At 44.4% G+C, this 18,580-nt stretch overlaps 1 protein-coding gene across 2 annotated transcripts in view; it reads right to left on the reverse strand.

Annotated features, from left to right (window-relative positions):
- CAP2 (cyclase associated actin cytoskeleton regulatory protein 2) overlaps positions 1-18,580 on the reverse strand; it is a 130,811-nt gene that overhangs the window by 23,352 nt on the left and 88,879 nt on the right. For both annotated transcript variants that reach the window (XM_040460571.1, XM_040460570.1), the window contains 3 exons: positions 14,866-15,009; positions 14,483-14,568; positions 11,436-11,541 (listed from right to left, as the gene is read on the reverse strand). In XM_040460571.1, the coding sequence (XP_040316505.1) occupies positions 11,436-11,541; positions 14,483-14,568; positions 14,866-15,009 (336 nt within the window). The remainder of the gene's footprint in view (positions 1-11,435; positions 11,542-14,482; positions 14,569-14,865; positions 15,010-18,580) is intronic.

Here is an 18,580-nt window from a genome sequence, read left to right on the forward strand (position 1 = left end):
ATTGTTAAAAAGTCAATTTAGGGAGTATTTCCTATTTCATCTATGGCAACAGAACACTGCTTGAGTTTTAGGTTTCCACAAAGCACCAATGGCACTTGTTGAAGTAAAACCATGGTCTCACAATTATGAAGGGAATGTGGGTCCATGTGGATCACTTTTCTTCAGAGGCAAGATTCCAAACACCCTTATCTCAAGAAGTATGAGAGCAGGGTGCCCGGGCTCAGTCTGTTAGGCAGCTGACTCTTGATTTCGGCTCAGATCATGATCTCACGGCTCCTGGGATTGAGCCCCATGTCTGGGCTCTATGTTGACGGGGTGGAGCCTGCTTGGGATCCTCTGTCTCCCTCTCTCTCTGCCCCTCTCCTGCACATGCGCTCTCTCTCTCTCTGTCAAAATAAATAAATAAACTTGAAAAAAAAAAAGAATTAGAGGAAGGGTCATGAAAATACATCTCACGGTCTCGTCCATGACTTCTGATGGTTTCCCTCTCATGGAGTCTCTGTACATCATTCCTTTGAGAACCTGGAGGGGTGTGTGAGCTATGACAGTAGATGAAGAAAAGACAGAGCAACAAACAAAAGTCCCTTCAGAGAAGCTTTGAGGTGGAACACAGCTGGGGAAAAACATACATAGTCTATGTGAGTTTGGGGAAACCAGTTAATTTACTGTTTTTTCTTTCTTTTTTTTAAAACAGTGCATTTAAGGGGCACCTGGGTTTGAGCCCCGGATCGGGCTCTGTGCTGACAGCTCGGAGCCTGGAGCCTGCTTCAGATTCTGTGTCTCCCTGTCTCTCTGCCCCTCCTCTGCTCCCACTCTGTCTCTGTCTCTCTCAAAAATAAATAATAAAAATTAAAAACAACAACAAAAAAAAGAAACTCTTTTGGCTCCATCTAATGAAGCGAGCATTTAGTGAGTTTCTATCAGCTGGGAATTTGTGGCAAGCAGGTGGCAAGGGACAGGTGCAGGGGAGGCATCTGTGACCAATATTCCGCCGCCTGTAATAAAATGCACTGTCCATTTCTGTTACCGCCATCTGATGGAAGAAGTAAAGAAATATTACATATGCGGCTCTTGGACGAGAACACAATCCATAGTTAGTTAATGGAATAACATGGTAGAAATTTCATTGCGAAGAAATGTGATTACACATGAATGCGTTTCACTTAGCAAATGTGACCGGGCACTGTGTTTAAGGCCCCGTAGCAGCCGCAGCTGCTGGTTCCCAGCAGAATGGGGAAAGCACCCTGCTTTCAGGAGCTCCCGGCCTCGGAAGAGAGACAAGACACTTCTGTGTTCCCAGACAACAGGCACTCAGCTTTTGCCTTCATGTCTTTGCTCAGGCTATGCCTTTGTTTAGAAGGCTCTTCCCCAACGTATAATCTGGAAAACCCTCATAGATCCTTCAAGGCTCGACTCCAACATCTCTTCCTTTTTGTACGTTGTCTCTCCCAAGAGCAAATTTCCTGTGTCTCTGTTACGAGGACCCGTGAGGAACACGCTTATTAGAATCCTTCACGCTACACTGTAATTATCTGTCTGTGCATTCAGGTTTGGTCATGAGCCTGAGCACTAAAGAGTCACTCATTATTCATCCCAAAGTCACTGGTAATGTGGCCCAGCGCCTGACACCTGGTAGGTGCTTCGTAAGTATTTACTGAAGTGAGTAAGTAACTGCTTTATATGGTAGAAAGTGCTAAGCATCATAAAAGAAGTACAAATTTTAAGAGGTGCCAGGGGCGGTCTGTGGAGGGAAAAGGATAACTTCCACCTTCGGGCATGGAGATGAGCAGAGGAGACAGGCGACTCGGTTCTTGGGAAGGAGGCCATGTGAAAACGGCACTGAAGGTTGGATGGGTCGGATCTGGCACAAGGAAGCAAGAGGAAGGGGGTTCCAGGAGTGTTGTCGTGACAACAGATAACTGCAACTGAAATGTTAGCATCACACGAGAACTGACAGATCCACGTTCATGTTGCCTTTCCAGGCATCACCTTCTGAAGTGACACACTTGTTTAACCAAACTACCACTCCTCAAGACTCTCCTTTAGGACTGCCTGCAGATCTATTTACAAAAACATAACGCACCAAGCAATCACTCATTCGCTCTACTCTGCCCCTTCTGACTGCAAAGAGTATGACTTGAATTAATCCCTCTCCAAAGAGGGTCTCAAAGGCTTCTGGCCATTTGAAAAGATAAAAGTCACTTAAAAAATATGTTTGTTTTTGAGAAAGAGAGCATGGGGGAGGGGCAGAGAGAGAGGGACGCTGAGGATCCGAAGCAGGCTCTGCGCTGACATCAGAGGACCCGACTTGGGACTCAAACCCACAAACCATGGGATCATGACCCGAGCCGAAGTCAGACGTTCAACCCCACAATTCGCCCCACAATTCGCCCCACAATTCGCTTTTAAAGAAGGAACATTGGCTACCATGTACTACCCTAAAAAGGATGGGCTGAAGACTTTATCTGCCCTTGCCCTTTCTCACTGAGACAAGAAGGTGGATGATGGCACTCAGATGATGGACAGGGAGAGGGACAGAGCTACTCGACCACGGCAGGGATTCCTGGGGGGGCCTGGTTTCAGGAAGCAGGCAAGTCCCCCAGGAGCAAGGGCTGAGCTTCGCCCCAGAGGTGTGGCTCCTTGGGGGTGAATGAGAACCCAGGCCTCAGCTCAGCTCTGGGCTCAGCTCTGGGCTGGACTGACAGTGGACCTCATTCAACATCTCCTCCTATTCAGGCACCCCCTGCTTTGCTCTAGGGAGCACCTCTGTCTGCACCCCTAAATCACAACCTCCTGATTTTCCTAGGAGGGGCTGAAGGAGAGGGCAGGGAACAGGACAAGGCCAGGTACATCACTGCCTTCAATGTCACACGTGAAGGAATTTTAAATGAACGCACTTTAATTAAAATATTCCCAAAGATGATGGTTTAAATAAATTAGGAATGTGTATTAATTTGCTGGCCCTCAGGTGAAGAGAGTTCAAGTTCTTGGTTAGAAAGAAGTTCTAGTAAATAAAATAACCCTGATTGTTAAGGTTGGCAGTTTTAAAAGCTACTACTGTTTTGATTTAGGAAGAGAAAAATTTAAGTACTCTAAAAAATTTATGTATTGTTATCAACCACCAATAAAACTCAAGAATATTTATGAGATAATAAAAATGGTTCTAAATATAAAAGGTTTACTTAGAGCTTCATAGTGCAGCTAATTCTAAACTATTGTGTGTGAAATTGTAGATATTTATTTTTGACTTACGCTTACTCTACTGAAGATATAGCTCAAGGAGAAATAAAATCCTCGAACAATCCCCAAAACTTCAAAAGCCAGAAATTGAAGCTTTAAGCAATCCCTCATTAAATCAGACAACTGGTCTACAAATGGTCAAGACATCATTACACAAAGTCAGTTGTGTTCCTTTGTTCTACAAAACTGCACCTACCTCCAGCTCTCTAGAAAGGTTGCTTTTTAGAGGTCATTAATACATCACAGCATTATTTACAATAGTTAAGATATGGAAACAACCTAAATGTCCACTGGTAGATGGATAGATAAGGAAGGTGTGGTCTGCACGTGCGCAAACACACACACACACACACATAGACACAAACACACACACACTGGAATATTACTCAGCTGTAAAAAATGAGTTTGCCATTGGTGACAACATGGAAGGACCTAAACAGTATGATACTAAAGGAAATAAGTCAGTATTATACTAAAGGAAATTTCACTTCTATGTGGAATCTAAAACACCAAATCAAACGAACAAACGAAACAGTGCAGAAACAGACTCATAAATACAGAGAACAAAGTGGTGTTTGCAGGGGTGGGGGGAGATGAGCAAAACAACTGAGGAGAATTAGAAGGGACAGGTTTCCAGGTACAAAACAAGGAAGTCATGGGAACCAAAAGCACAGCCTAGGGGATATGGTCAGTACATTGTAGTAACTCTGCGTGGTGGCAGGTGGTCACGAGACCCGGCGGTGATCACTTCGTAATGTATGTAAGTGCCGAATCACTGTGTTATACGCTTGAAACCCATATAGTATTGCACTACACTTTAATAAAATAAAGGTCACCAATAAGGTGGATGATGGCAGCTTTTCCCTAGTCCCTACGTTCCCCACATTGTCACAGTGGATAGTGGCAGCCAGCCCACGCTTCTTCAAGTCTGGAGATCCTGGACTCTGGTTTTCTTCTCCTCCTCTTCTCTTGTCTCCTTGACGGATTGACTCCACTCCCCAGAAAACGCGGTCCCCCGGGGTGTTTTCCTCCACCGTGTCCTCCTTTTTTGTCTCTGCATCCACTTAACGATCATCCCTAGGCCTCCCCCTTGGTGATGTCACCTGCCTGCTGCACCTCTCTATGGAGAATGTCTCACCTGCACTCCAAACAGCACGGGGAAGGCTCATGTCAAGGCTGTCTTGCTCCTCTGTGGAGTTCCCTGTTGTACTGATGTTGCTATGATTCTCCCAGATTTCCAGACTTGGAAACTTGGGTGTTTAGGTTTGATTTCTCTCTCTTTCAAAGGAAAGACAAAGTCCTCATCTCAGCATCCACTCTATCTCTTTCTTCCTATTGCTGTCTCCACCCTCCAGGTCACGTACGAATTGTCCCAGTCCCAGCCGTCCATTAAAGCCTCCCAACAAGGATCGGGGGGCCTCTAACCTCCTCCCCTTTTCCGTCTATCTTGCACAACTTCCAAATCACCATCTTTTTGCTCAAAAACCTATGATGAAGGAAAAAACCCTGCATACCACATATAGACCCATCTTTTTAGGAAAAGACATACAGACAGATTTCACCATCTGGCCCTAGTTTGCTTTTCTGGCCTCAATTCTCACCATTTTCAGCTCAGAAAACGACCAGCTTTTCTCTCAAAGTACTTTGTTCATGTCCTATATGCATGTGCCGAATTCTCTGCTAAGAATAAGAACTGCCCTTTCCCGGGGCGCCTGGGTGGCTCAGTCGGTAAAGCGTCTGACTTTGGCTCAGGTCATGATCTCACAGTTTGTGGGTTTGAGCCCCGCGTCAGGCTTTGTGCTGACAGCTCAGAGCCTGGAGCCAGCTTCAGGTTCTGTGTCTCCCACACTCTACCCCTCCCATGCTCATGCTCTGTCTCTCTCTGTTTCTTAAGAATAAATAAACATTAAAAAAAAAAAAAACCTGCCCTTTTCCTTACTATCTACCTAGGGCTCTCCAAACTCCTATTCATCCTTCAAGACCCAAATCAAACATCAGCCCCTCTCTTGTCTTTTCTGCCTACCCAGGAAGTCTAACTAGCAAGGTTTCTTTTCCAACACAGCCTTGGTTATTGTAATTTATTTCTGCATCATACTTAAAACTTGCTGCTTGATGGCAGAAACTGTAACATAAATAGAATGTCTGTAGTATGCCTTGTACATGGTAGGTAGCCAATAAATGGCTATTAAGTAATGAATTGCTAAATAAATGAATGAGTAAAAATCAAAGATCTCTGGACTCCTTTGGTCCAACTTGAATACACTTGAGCAGTGTTTTTCAAACTTTACTATGCATATAAATCACCTGGGGGAAATCTTATTAAAATGCAGGTTCTGATTCAGGAGGTCTGGAGTGGGGTGCTGTATTCTGCATTTCAAACAAGTTTCCAGATTACTGCTGGCCCCAGAACCACACTGCACTGAAGGATTGTGTGTTCCTTCCATGTTCTGTGCAAGCATCTGTGCTTTGTGTTTACTGGTAGTGTGACAGTTACATCATGTTGTATCTGTTTATATGTTCCTTAGGTAGAAGGTGAGTTTCAGTGGACAGAAATGTGCGGCCTGCGTCATATACCCATTCTCTGCATTGTCAGCACCTGGCCCAGAACCTGCTGCATGCTAGGTGCTGCACACTACGTTTGTTTAATTACTAGTGTCTCTCAGGCTGAACTCCAAGCCATTTATTTCCAAGTTTACTTCATTATCTGTGCATTTGGAGCTGCTTTGTTAGTCAATGATACTCCTAACTCCCTCTGAGCAGTCTGGATCTTTTCCATAAGAGAACAAAAGTAATTGGCTACCCAAAGCCCCAAAAGGGAGCTAAAGACCCAGGAGCAATTAAGTCGACTGAATGCAGCTGTGGTCAAGGTAGACTGGAGACAGCCACTCCCCGCAGCCCCAGAGCCCCGTGGAAGAGATCAAGGAGCTCTGTGATCCGGACAAGCAACACGCCGTCTAAGGCTCTACCAACTCACTTCGATGAATGAATGCAACGCACAGGATTGGTACAAGTTCTAAATGAAAATTTCGATCGAAAAGATGGAGAACAGCTTTCTTTTGTACCAATCAAGAGGGAGCCAGAGGGGCCAGAAGACTGGAAAACTTATAAGACATACATATTTAATGCGATGCTACAGGGCCTACATTATTTATAAGTCAGAATACCCTCTGGCTGAGTTTTAATTTGCTCACGGCAAACTGTTACACTTTGCGCTTTGTTAACGAACATTTGGCCTTTCCACTGAGAAAGAGGCCGGAGAGAAAGATCTACCCTGAGAATAAAGGAGTGAAGCAAAATGTCTCGCTTCGAGAAAAATAAAACCCCACCTTGTCTATGACTGTAACACCCCCAACTACCTGTCTCTTTCTGGAGGTTCGGATGACTGACAACTAACTACATCACCATCACATAAGACTTCCTTCACGTTCGCGTATGTGGAGTTTTATCCTTTCCACACCTAATTATACCGTTCCCAACGCTAAAGGAATTCAAGAAAGACATGAAAAAGGACAGAAAGATGTCAGCAAGTTTAACCCCAGAAAGTGAAGAAAACAACCACATTGTATCCCGTTCATGGAATTCTTTTCGTGACCCTTTTCTGGCCAGATCCACACAGAACGGAACCATAGCCTGAATGTTGATCTGGCCAATGCATAGAAAAAAAAATCAGTTATTTCGGTAATTTTCAGCGCAAAGATGCGGCCTTAGCCGTTCAATGCTTATTATCTCATCTGCAGGAACTGCCGACAAATATCACAAACCCGGCCGACAGCAAGGGATGATAAATAACAGTGTCCCTGCTGGGTTCCTGCCAAAAAGCTGATTTATCCAGCACAGCGCGTTTGAAACCCAGTGCAGAGGAAACCGTGCAAATTAATATGTAAAAGAGTTGCCAGTGATTAAATGGAAAACTACAAGTTGTTTCTGGCATACAGTCCTTCTGGACCACGGTCACGTTGAAGAAAAGCTTACAGAAATGAGAAGGTTCCATTTACCACAGTAAACGTCACCAGAAATCCTACGTGGATCACTCCACAGCTGCGTCTTCCTCCAAGCTCATGGTCCCCACCGGCGCCCGCACACCTGTGCATAGACCCTCGCCCTGCAATCACTGTCCCGGAGAATAACCGGCCTCAAAGTTTTACATTCCACCCTGACAACTGACGGGAGCCACAGTTGCCCAGCACAGCTGTGGTCTGAAGGCCAATGTCAGGAGGTGGGAGCTGGCAAATCCAGTTCCAACTGTCAACTCAGGGGGAGGGATCCCTTCTTAGGCAGTGCGTTCTTGGAAGCTCAGGGCCATGGGCAGCTAGCTCGATGCTGGTCCCTGAAACTCCCATGGGGCTCTAATCTCAAAATCCAATTTGAAAACAGAGAAAAAAAAAAAAAAAGACCACGGTGACTCAAAATACTTGAGATGTTAAGTCACCATCAGCGTTTTGACTGTGTCCATTAAAAAGGAATGCGTTTCCTAAACCTTCTGAATGTTGTGATATCAGTGAACATGAACACCTCATCTTCCTACCTGCTCTTGGATCCTTAGCATCTTATAAATACGAACTGTTTGCACGATTGTGAATAAACGGAACGAGGGCAAATAAACGAAATTATTCCTATTTATTTTTTCTTCCCAAAGGCCATTTAATCAGATCATTCTAACAGTCCTCGTAAGAATGCTGTGATTGTGGCTACAATCGCTCATTGTTCATTTTGCTGCTACGTTGACACATCATCGTTAAGTGAAGAGAAATTAGTTTGATTTAGGCTGTGGATTATGCTTTGAAATCTTTTTAAAGATGTTTAATCTTTAATTAAAATGTTTATTTATTTATTTTGACAGAGAGAGAGAGAGAGAGCGCGCGAGCGTGCGAGCAGGGGAGAGAGGGGAAAGAGAGGGAGAGAGAAAAATCCCAAGCAGGCTCCTCGCTGCCAGCAGAAAGCCCCACCTGGGCCCAATCTCACGAACCGTGAGCCAAAATCAAGAGTTGGATGCTTCACCGACTGAGCCACCCAGGTGCCCCTGTGCTTTGGAATCTTAAATAGATTTTAGTCATTTAGGTTTAAAATTTAAAACTATGGTTTTTATAACACAGTTGGTAATGTATGTATTTTTATCCCAAACTTTAGAAGAAGAGGACAAAAATATTAGGAAATACACTTCATATGTCTTAAAGCTTGCTAAAAGATTATGCATTGATGATGTTATCTCTGAACTAACACTTTCTTATACCATAATCATTCCTCACTTTTAATATCTGGCCAACACTTTACCATTCAAGAAGTGAAGTAGCTGCTCTGCTTTGTAATAACTGCCATTTTAAATAGAATTTTCCCATAGCATAACATGCTCAGTAAATAACAGCCATTATTATTATGGCAATCTACACTGCCCAGTGTCTGCTCCAAAGATTATATACACGATTATTCATTTTTGAGAGACAACATGAGCAGGGGAGGGGCAGAGAGAGAGGGAGACACAGAGTCTGAAGCAGGCTCCAGGCTCTCAGCTGTCAGCACAGAGCCTGATGTGGGGCTCAAACCCACGAACCACGAGATCGTGACCTGAAGTCAGATGCCTAACTGAGTCACCCAGGTGCCCCAGGATTATATTTTATATAACATATATACACATTTGTATAAATATAACATTTATGTTTTAAAAAATGTACTTTGTGATCCATTAGTGGGTCATGAAATCAATTTAGTGGGTCTCAGCCAGAATTTTATAAAAAATGAAATAAAATAGAAAACATATTTGAATGCATTTCATGTGGTAAGAGACAGAACTGTTTCACGAAACATGTTTTAGTATTATGAACAATGTGTGTGTGTGTGTGTGTGTGTGTAAACTGTATTTCTTACCACTAATTGCCTTTAAAAGTTTGAAAGCCATTGTTACAAGGCTTTTATTTCTCATGAAAATAATGAAAACACAGTATTCACTCCAGAATAAAGGAAAATAGCTACATTTATTTTTCTGTAATTAATATTTGATTCTTATCTTAAATATTCAAAACACCATTACTCAGAGGTAAAAGGTATTGAAAGCATTTAAGAGAGTTTTCTATTCCTTTTCCATGGGCGCCATTAGAGAATTAATGAGCTGGTGTTTGTTGACATGATTATTTTCCACAAATGGGTTCTCTTTCCTTTTCCATTTATCTACCATGAAATGTAAGACATCCAAGGACTCTTGCTGTTTAGTTTACTGTTCTCTAGTGGTGACCTATCTCCATGGCAAATACATGACAATCTCCCTTTACAACAAACTGATCTATAACAAAATAGCATCTCATTGGAAGTGTACGAAAAATAACACTAACCCATCCACCCAAACACCCACCTGCATCATGGTCACCTTTCTGTGTTAAAACCCCTCGAGTGTCTACGAACTCTCTTCTCAGAAATCATAATGTTCTGTGTTAAAACCCTTCGAGTGTCTATGAACTCTCTTCTCAGAAATCATAATGTCGTGGGCAGAAGAAAAAGAAACAATTAGTTGCACTTTACAACTGTGCGTTTCTGCTTGTGGAGAAAATAGGCAAAGTAGAAAATAAAAGGAAGGGTCCACCTTTGGGGGTCAATGTTAACGTTTGTTACAAGTGTTAGGGAGCAAAGGCAGGAATCCCACACTCCCTTGGAAAGTCGCAAACTCTGTGTTGCTATTAAGCCTACCTCACTGACATCAACATTCAGGACAAGGGGTAGGTGCTGGAGCATGGCCAACCAGGAGAATGGGGGGGGGGGGGTTCTACCCCTGAACAGAATTCACAAATATGCCCCTTCACTTTCTCCAGATTCACTCTGGTTAGATCATCCACCGTGACCCCTTAAAGGTAACATTCATTTCTAACAGAAGGGGGTTTCCATAGGAAGTCTTTCTATGACAAGTGCAGAGACTTAAAAGGGCAAGGAAGATTCTAAGAGTCCCCTGTCTCACAGTTTAGTTCAAACCATTTACTGAGTACTTACTCCATGTCAGGTACTGTGTTAGGGGCTGGAGACAGAGATGAGTTTCCAACTGAGTGGGAGAGACCCCGACACACATGTACAAATGACAGTCGCATGAGCTGAGCTATACTTGAAATACAAAGGGGGCAGAGAGGAGAAATCCCCATCCCAGGTGGAGAGCTGATGCACATCAATGGAAGTTTCTTAAAGAAGTGATGTTGGAGCTGAGTCTTGGAGAAGAGAGACAGGTGCTTCCCCCCAGGGAAGGTCAGACAGCATGATGTATGTTTGGGACGTTGCAAAAAGGCTAAACCATATGAGATTTGCAAGCTTTGAAACAATAATTTGACTTGGTTTGGCCTAAGCACTGCATGTGCTGAGGATCCCACCAGCAGTCTGGGAGTGCTGGGAAGCAGCGAGATGCGGGGAGAGAGGAGAGACCACGCTGAAGACAGGGCAAAGGTCAGGCCAACCTCTCACAGGCTGGGATTTTGTCCTAGGGCTAAGATAACGCTTGAGGCGCTAGGATTGCCTCAGTGTTCAAAAGTGTCATTCAAAAAAAATTTTTAAACATCAAAAAAAGACATTTAAAACATTTAAAAGGACATTTTCTTAATCATTCTATCTCCTTAAAATTGTAACTATTTTCAAACCTATTTCCTTTAATGTTTTATCACACAGTTTCTTTACATATGCCATCTTAGTATGCAAAACCTTTGCACTTTAGCACGTTGGGCTGGTAAATCATTTCCCATGTAGGCATCATATATGTTATTATTTTTTTTGGTGTTTATTTATTTATTTTTGAGAGAGAGACAGAGAGACAGAGACAGAGACAGAGAGAAGAGGGGAGGGGCAGAGAGAGAGAGGGAGACACAGAATGTAAAGCAGGCTCCAGGCTCCACACTGTTAGCACAGAGCCCGATGAGGGGCTTGAACTCACAAACCCCGAGATCGTGACCTGAGCCGAAGTCGGATGCTTAACCGACTGAGCCACCCAGGAGCCCCTCATATATGTTCTTTTTTTCTCACCATGACCAACTTAACCATTTCCTTTCTGCGTGTCAGGTAGGTAGTCTCCAGATTTTCTCATGACAAACGACACTTCCATAAAGAGTTTCTACGTATCTATTTATCTTACGCTTTCCTTGAGGTAAATTCTAAAGTGTAAGGATCCTAGGCTACCAGGAATGAACACCGTTATGGCCTTTTTTTCTCCAGGGGGCAGACGGCTTGGTACTTACAGTTTTGCTCCAAGTCAGGCCGGTGGTATGGTGTTCCTTGATGTATGCTTGCAGAGCACTCCAAATGTTCAAATAGGACTTCACCCAATCCACATGGCGTAAATCGCTTTGTTATAAAAGAGGGTGGAAGAGAGTAGAGTTAGGATCTGAGATAAAATTTAAAAACCACTAACAGGAACGTGGTAATCCAGTAACTAAGGCTCAGGAGGACCCTGGACCAGTTGTCTTTCTGGGTCAGTCACCGTGAACCAATTTCCGGAAAGGACCCTGAAAGGCTGGTGGCCCAGGTCTCACCTGAGGGGAGCCGAGTGCCCTCCCTGAGCTCCAGGTGAGGGGCCAAGGGGACCCCGGGGAGCAGATCCAGCAATTTGGGCCGTGCGCCCTCACATGACCTCTAACTAGAAGGTGACCATGGAAGAGACTATCTCTTTCTGTACCTGCTTCTGGTGCAGAATGAGAACAATGTGTTTCAGAGGGGAGAAGGGTATCAGAAGAAAAAAAAGTCCTTTGGCTTTCCAATAATTTGGTTGGTTTATTTGGCCAAGGGAGTAGTAAGGAGGTGCTGATGCAAGGAGACGATTTCCCACAAACAGGTAACACCCAGTCCCTAACACAACGTGGGGTTTGTAGCATTGGGCACAACCGCTCAACCAGACCCCCGTTTCCAAGACAGAGCGAGCAAACTGTATGAGGGGAGCAAGGCACTGTGGCTGCTCTGTGTTGTTTTGTTTTGATAGAACAGCTTTGTTGACATACAACTCACATCCCATACAATTCATCCATTGATTTAAAAACATTTTTTTAATGTGTATTTATTTTTGAGAGAGAGAGAGAGAGAGAGCGCACAAGCAGAGGGAGGGGCAGAGAGAGAGAGAGAGAGAGGGAGACACAGAATCGGAAGCAGGCTCCAGGCTCCGAGCTGTCAGCACAGAGCCGGACGTGGGGCTCGAACTCACAAAACGTGAGATCATGACCTGAGCCGAAGTCGGACAGTTCACTGACTGAGCCACCCAGTTGCCCCTCAATTCACCCATTTAAAGTGTATAATCCAATGGTTTAGGTCAGCAGCCATGCAATCATCACCACGGTCAACTTTACATTACATCACCTCAGAAAGAAATCCCACACCCATCAGCCGTTACTGCACACTTCCCCCAAACTTCCCCAGCCCTGGACAATTCCTAAGCTCCTGTCTGTCTCTACGGATTTGCCCATTCTGGCATGTCACAGAAATGGAATCGTACAATATGTGGGGTTTTCTGTGTGTCTGACTTCTTTCACTTAGCCTGTTTTCAAGTTTCATCCATGTTGCTCTTCTGTCAATGCTTCGTTGCTTTAACGGCTGAACAACATACCATCGTATGTGCATACACATTTTATTTATCTGTTCAGTAGTCGATGAACATTTGGGTTGTTTCCACTTTGGGGCTATTATAAACAATGTTGCTACAAACATTTGTGCACAAGCTTCTGTGTGAACATGTTTTATTTCTTTTAGAGATACACCTTGGGGTAGAATTGGCGAGTGTGTCTGGTTTTGGCGGTAAAAAATATCAGGACGTATTTCTTTTTTTTTTTTTTTTTCAGTTTGTTTATTTATTTTGAGAGAGGAAGAGAGTGTCCGCGGGAGAGGGGCAGGGAGAAAGTAAGAATCCCAAGTAGGCTCTGTGCAGTCAGTGCAAGAGCCCCACGTGTGGCTCAGTCTCCCGAATCGTGAGATCGTGACCTGAGTGGAAATCAAGAGTTAGATGCTTAACCGACTGAGCCACTCAGGCACCCCTCGGTACATATGTATTTAAATGTTTATTTATTTTTGAGAGGGGGGAGGGGCAGAAAGAGAGGGGACAGAATCTGAAGGAGACTCCATGCTGTCAGCACAGAGGCCAACGCAGGGCTCGAACTCATGGACTGTGAGACCGAGACCTGAAGTCAGACACTTAACGGACTGAGCCACCCGGGCTTCCCAGTACGTATCTCCTACACTGAGTGGTGGATATAGGACTATCTTTTGTGTTGTGATTATATTTTCCGTATATTTTATAAATATTCTTTCGTATCTCCTCAATGCTTCTGAAAACTGAAAATAACCTGAAACAGACGCAGTATTGGTCAATGACCTGGTCCTCACGTTTCCTTCCCACTGAACAGTCTGGGCTGGCCGGTGAGGTGCGGGAGCCCCTCGATTTGCTGACCGATAAGCACTTCCACTTCTGCCGCCGGGAGCCGCTCTCCAGCCCAGCGCCCAGGGGGTGGATGTCTCTTGCTCTTGTTTTTGCCTCATTCCTTCCGTGAATGACTAGACCTCAGCCCCATCACATACAGCCAGCTGGTGACAGGGCTGGCCATGACATTATCGGAGAGGAAGGACTCTCATAACCCTTCCTGCAGCGGAGACACTGCGGCTTGTGTCCATCCAGCCCATTTTCAATTCCAAACCCGGTGTTAAGTGTCTCCAGGACCTATTATTTGTGCTGTGGAATGCGATGTCTATTGAAGCTGGATCTGCAGGCAAAGCTCCTTGGTTGGGGCTCATCTGTACTGCCCTTCTTAGAGATGTCTCTCCATCCGCCCCAGTTGTATTTCGTCTCCACGCCCTCGCTGGTTCCCCTCTCAGGGGCCTGGTTCACTGTCTCAGCTCACTCCTGTTCCTCACTCACGCTTCATTTCCCGATTCCTCCTTTCTTCTCTCTGCTTGCCCACCAGCCCTGTTTGGGGCAGTGTGAAAGAGCTGTGCCCTTATAGGACGGGTCCACCGCGAACCATCACAGAGCCCTCTGGCCGCCGTGGGGACACGTGTGGAATGGCACGTATTCAAGTGGGGAGTTTGTCATCACGAGAGAACTGCGGCAGATTTTCCAAAGCACATCCATTATCTGGATAACTGGCCTCACTTTCCACTTTGCTTTAGCCGCAAAGATGGGCTCTTCCCTTAACATTTACCGTAAGCTAGCCTTTGAAAGGAATCAGGAACGCACTACATTAAGTTTGGGGACAGATGTTTAACAAGCGAGCACCTGAAAATTTGGTCGGTAAAAGAAGGGACGTACCTGTGTTTGTAGTCCTTTAAGACTCTGTTAGTGTAAAAGGTGGCAGCCTCATTCATCTCCTTGACATAAGGACCGGGTTTGGGGGACTGGGCGAACAGGACCGTCACCCCAGCATAGAAGAAAAAAAAACAGGATAAGAAAGAAAATGTCTTAAGGATGAAGAAAAGCCATGGAAAGTTGGAGACAAACATTTTGTTCTGTAAGGATAAGTGAGACATTTCCACATCTCCGAGCACAAAGCATCGAACTGCAAACAGGGTGAGAGCTGGTGCGTTCACCCCGAGAGGAATCTCCTGGGGTGTAACGGGCAGGAAGGAGCCCGAAGGTAGCCCAAAGTTCTCCTAGACACTCCAAAAAATGACAGGTGCAGGGGCCAGACTCACCACAGCTATCCACCCAAGGGCAGGGATGCTTTCGCTGACGGCCGAGAGATGATTAAACATTTTACTCCCCCGGTTTCTCTCTCTGAAAGTTTGGATTTCCTGGATCTTTTCTGAGATTGGTTTCAGAAGCGCAGCGACATCATTCTGCAAGCAAACATTGAACATTGTTACTAAAGAGCAGGGCAGAAGTTCAGGTCTCCAGGCTGGCCTCAGCAGGAGTACTTGCCATTGGTCAGGGGCTTTCAGACTAGAACGGAGGGCTGTTGTTACCGTAATACTATGTTTTTATTCTCTGAAGTGTGAAAATTGTACATATTTTTAACATTATGAATGCCGTCTCCTGAGACATGGAAGAAACCCAGCATATGATACAGCGCCTGTTTTAGAGTGCAGCATGAACAAGGAAATTGAGTGTGGTCAGCTTAATTTCGAAATGGAACGTATAGGCCACACACACTGGAATAACATAGGTCTAAAATCAGGGTGGGTGATGGGGGCGCTTGGGTGGCTCAGTCGGTGGAGCATCTGACTCTTGGTTTCGGCTCAGGTCATGATCCCAGGGTCGTGGGATCGAGCCCCATGTTGGGCTCTGCACTGAGCTGAAATTAAAAAAAAAAAAAAAAAAAAGATGAAAATAAAATCTGGGGTGGGGGGAGACATTAGTAAAAAGGTATCTTCTTGCTCCTGTGGGAATAGATGCGAGGGAGGGTCTTGGTTTTACCAGTTACCATAATCCACGTGAAAAAGTGGAGATCTTCCATGGTGGCTCTTTTTTAAAAAAATGTGATGGCTTACAATATTTACGGTTACCTTAGTCTGGTTTGGCTTTCTACGTTGTGCCTCGTGAACCTGGCCAACAACTACTGGTTACTCTCACTTGTGATTAATTCAGCAACTGACTTCTCTAGTCATGCAGAAAACGACTTTCAAAATTATGTGAGCCGGTTATGAAGTATCACAGAGACAGGAGCCTGTACTCCCTCCCCATGCACCCCTGGAGCAGTCTCTTCTCTTTGGTTTTGAAGTAGATACAAGATTACCTGTTTGGGTTTTTTTTTGTTTTTTGTTTGTTTGTTTGTTTGTTTGTTTGTTTGTTTTTATGTGTTCCAAAGAACTAGAAACAGCTTGTACTCCGGCAATATTTTACTAAATGGTGTTTGCAGAATGTTAAATGGAAAGGCCCCTAAAGCTCTTTCATTTCTTTTACTGAGACTTCAGAGCAAAGGTTCTCAACCTTGGCCACACATTGAAATGATCTGGGAGCTTTGAAAAACAGAGGGCTGGGTCCCACCCTGAAACACTGTGATTTCACTGGTCTGGAGGTGGTCTGGGGTAGGGATGTGGGGGGAGCATTTCACCTCCAGACCAGTGAAATGCTCCTCAGGGGCAGATTTTAATCACTGCTACAGTGATGGCTTAGCACCCCAAAGGGCAGTTGTTCCTGCCAGGGACGGCAGACCGTTGGGGAAGAAGCCACAGTCGGCCGCAGCAGCTTCCAGACCTCACTTCTCCTTCTTGACCCTTTTATATACCCTTCCCTACAAGAAATGTATGTTAAGAGCTGGCACTGGTTCGAATCTCAGCTCTGCCGCTTACTACCGATGTGGCCTTGAGCAAATGACTTAATCTGAGCTTTGGTCTCCTCATCTGTAATTCAGAGATAATACCTACAGCCTGTAGACTATAGGACATACAGCATTTCAAGCTTTCATTTCATTTCATTTCATTTCATTTCATTTCATTTCATTTCATTTCAAGATTTACTCTTCTGTAATTAGCTCGGTGAGGAAGTAAAAGGGATGTCCTCTAGCATATGTAATACTCCTTTGCTTCAAGTAAGTGTCTGTGCATTTAAGATAAGAGAGGCTCCAAATAAATATCCACCTAGGTTAATAGGATTTTAGGATTACAGGAGTCCAAACTGGGTCATCTAGTTCAGGTTCTGATAGACCCGTCTGAGTAGGTCATGATCAGTGTTTTAAAAAGTAACTGAAACAGAAGAAAAAGTATCAGAGGGCATTCACATGTATTTCATGTGGGTGGGTGCGTCCCAAACATGTGTTTCAGTTACCCAGTGCCTGTGCGTGTACATGCGTGTGTACAATGTATTTCTCATCATGAATCTCAGTCTAAAATTTTAAGAAGTGTGGATGGAATCCAGTTCTCCCATTTCACGTAATTAGGAGACAAGATCAGCTAGCCAGTGTTAGTAGAGCTGGGGCTAGAACCCAGGTCTTCTGGGAGGCCCTGAAACAACTTTCTGCATCCGGTGCTCAGAAAAATACAGTTAGCTCTCCACACACAAGTTTCCTCCCTGCCAGCAAGAGTAGGGGAAGGTATTGTGAAGAGATTAAGGGCTCAGATCTGGAAAGAGACCACCTGGGTTCAAGTCCTTGCTCCCCAGTGTACTAAACCCCAGGCCATTCATCAGATTACCAAATGTGTCTATGATTCCACGACCTCATCTGCAAAATAGTGTTGATAATGGTACCCACTTGACTGGACTGTTAGGAGGAGTGAATGAGAGGAAGCTGTCTGTACTCGGTATAGAGTCAGGTGCACTGGGGTGCTCCGCAAGCAGGGCGTGATCTCAAGGTCTCTGCCAGGGAAGCCTCCAATCGCCCACATACACCGACCAGTTCCCTCTTATCACTTGTATGCAAGCACAAGAAGAGAGATTTCCTAGTTGGGATATGCAAATGGACAGAGGCAAGCTTTTTGTTTTGTTTTGTTTTGTTTTGTTTTTGACACCTTGATTTAGGACTTCCAGGCTCCAGAACTGTGAGAAAGCAAATGTCTGTTGTTTAAGCCCCCCAGTCTGTGGTACTTCCTTTGGCACCTGTAGAAAAATAACCTAAGGGCGTGATGGCTTTATAGGAGAAGCAAACATCTCCAAACCCCCAACAACAACTCCCAAATCAACCTCTGAATAAAACAGTCACCCCCCACCAAATACTCCTTGCCTCAAAACTCCATGCCTCTTCCATGTTTGTTTGTTAATGGCAGCCAAAAGTCAGGTTTAAATGCTCTCCTTGGAATTTCACTATTTGTTTATTTTAAAAAAAACTTTTTTTAATTAAGTAAATATTACCCACGATGTGGGGCTTGAACTCACAACCTCAGAATCAAGAGTCACATCTTCTATAGACAGAGCCAGTCAGGCACCCCTGGAATTTCACTCTTTAGAAGGGAAACATTGCCCTCTTCAAGGGATTCTTTTTAGTCTAAATCCTACATCAGATCCAAGGTGTGTTATAGGTATTTCTAGAAGGCAGCTGATTTTTGCTTATGGCAAAACTACTAAAAAGCATCCTAATTTCCTCCAACAATTTGCTAAGCTGTAATATTCTTGATGCAGTGACATTTCTGAGAAAGGCCAGAATATCTGAATTGTTGGTGATATCTGGCCTATTGCCCCAAGGGGAAAAATAACCAGAAACACTGTATTTACAATGTTAGATAGATTTATTAAGGCCATCTTCATTTATCTCTAACTTCCCAAGAACAAACTCTAAAGTCTGAGGAGACAGAAGGATATTATACATTTGTTATCTGATGAAAGCATCATAAAGATTGAGAAAAGTTTCCTTTTGCCTTGGTTTGGCAATTGCACAAAGAACTGTCCTCATTAAGAAAGACATAGAGAGAGAGAGAGAGAGAGAGAGGAAGAAAGAAAGGAAGGAAGGAAGGAAGGAAGGAAGGAAGGAAGGAAGGA

This window comes from Herpailurus yagouaroundi, unplaced genomic scaffold, assembly GCF_014898765.1.
Source record: "Herpailurus yagouaroundi ecotype Mexico unplaced genomic scaffold, PumYag 250, whole genome shotgun sequence".
Taxonomy (NCBI): Eukaryota; Metazoa; Chordata; class Mammalia; order Carnivora; family Felidae; genus Herpailurus; species Herpailurus yagouaroundi.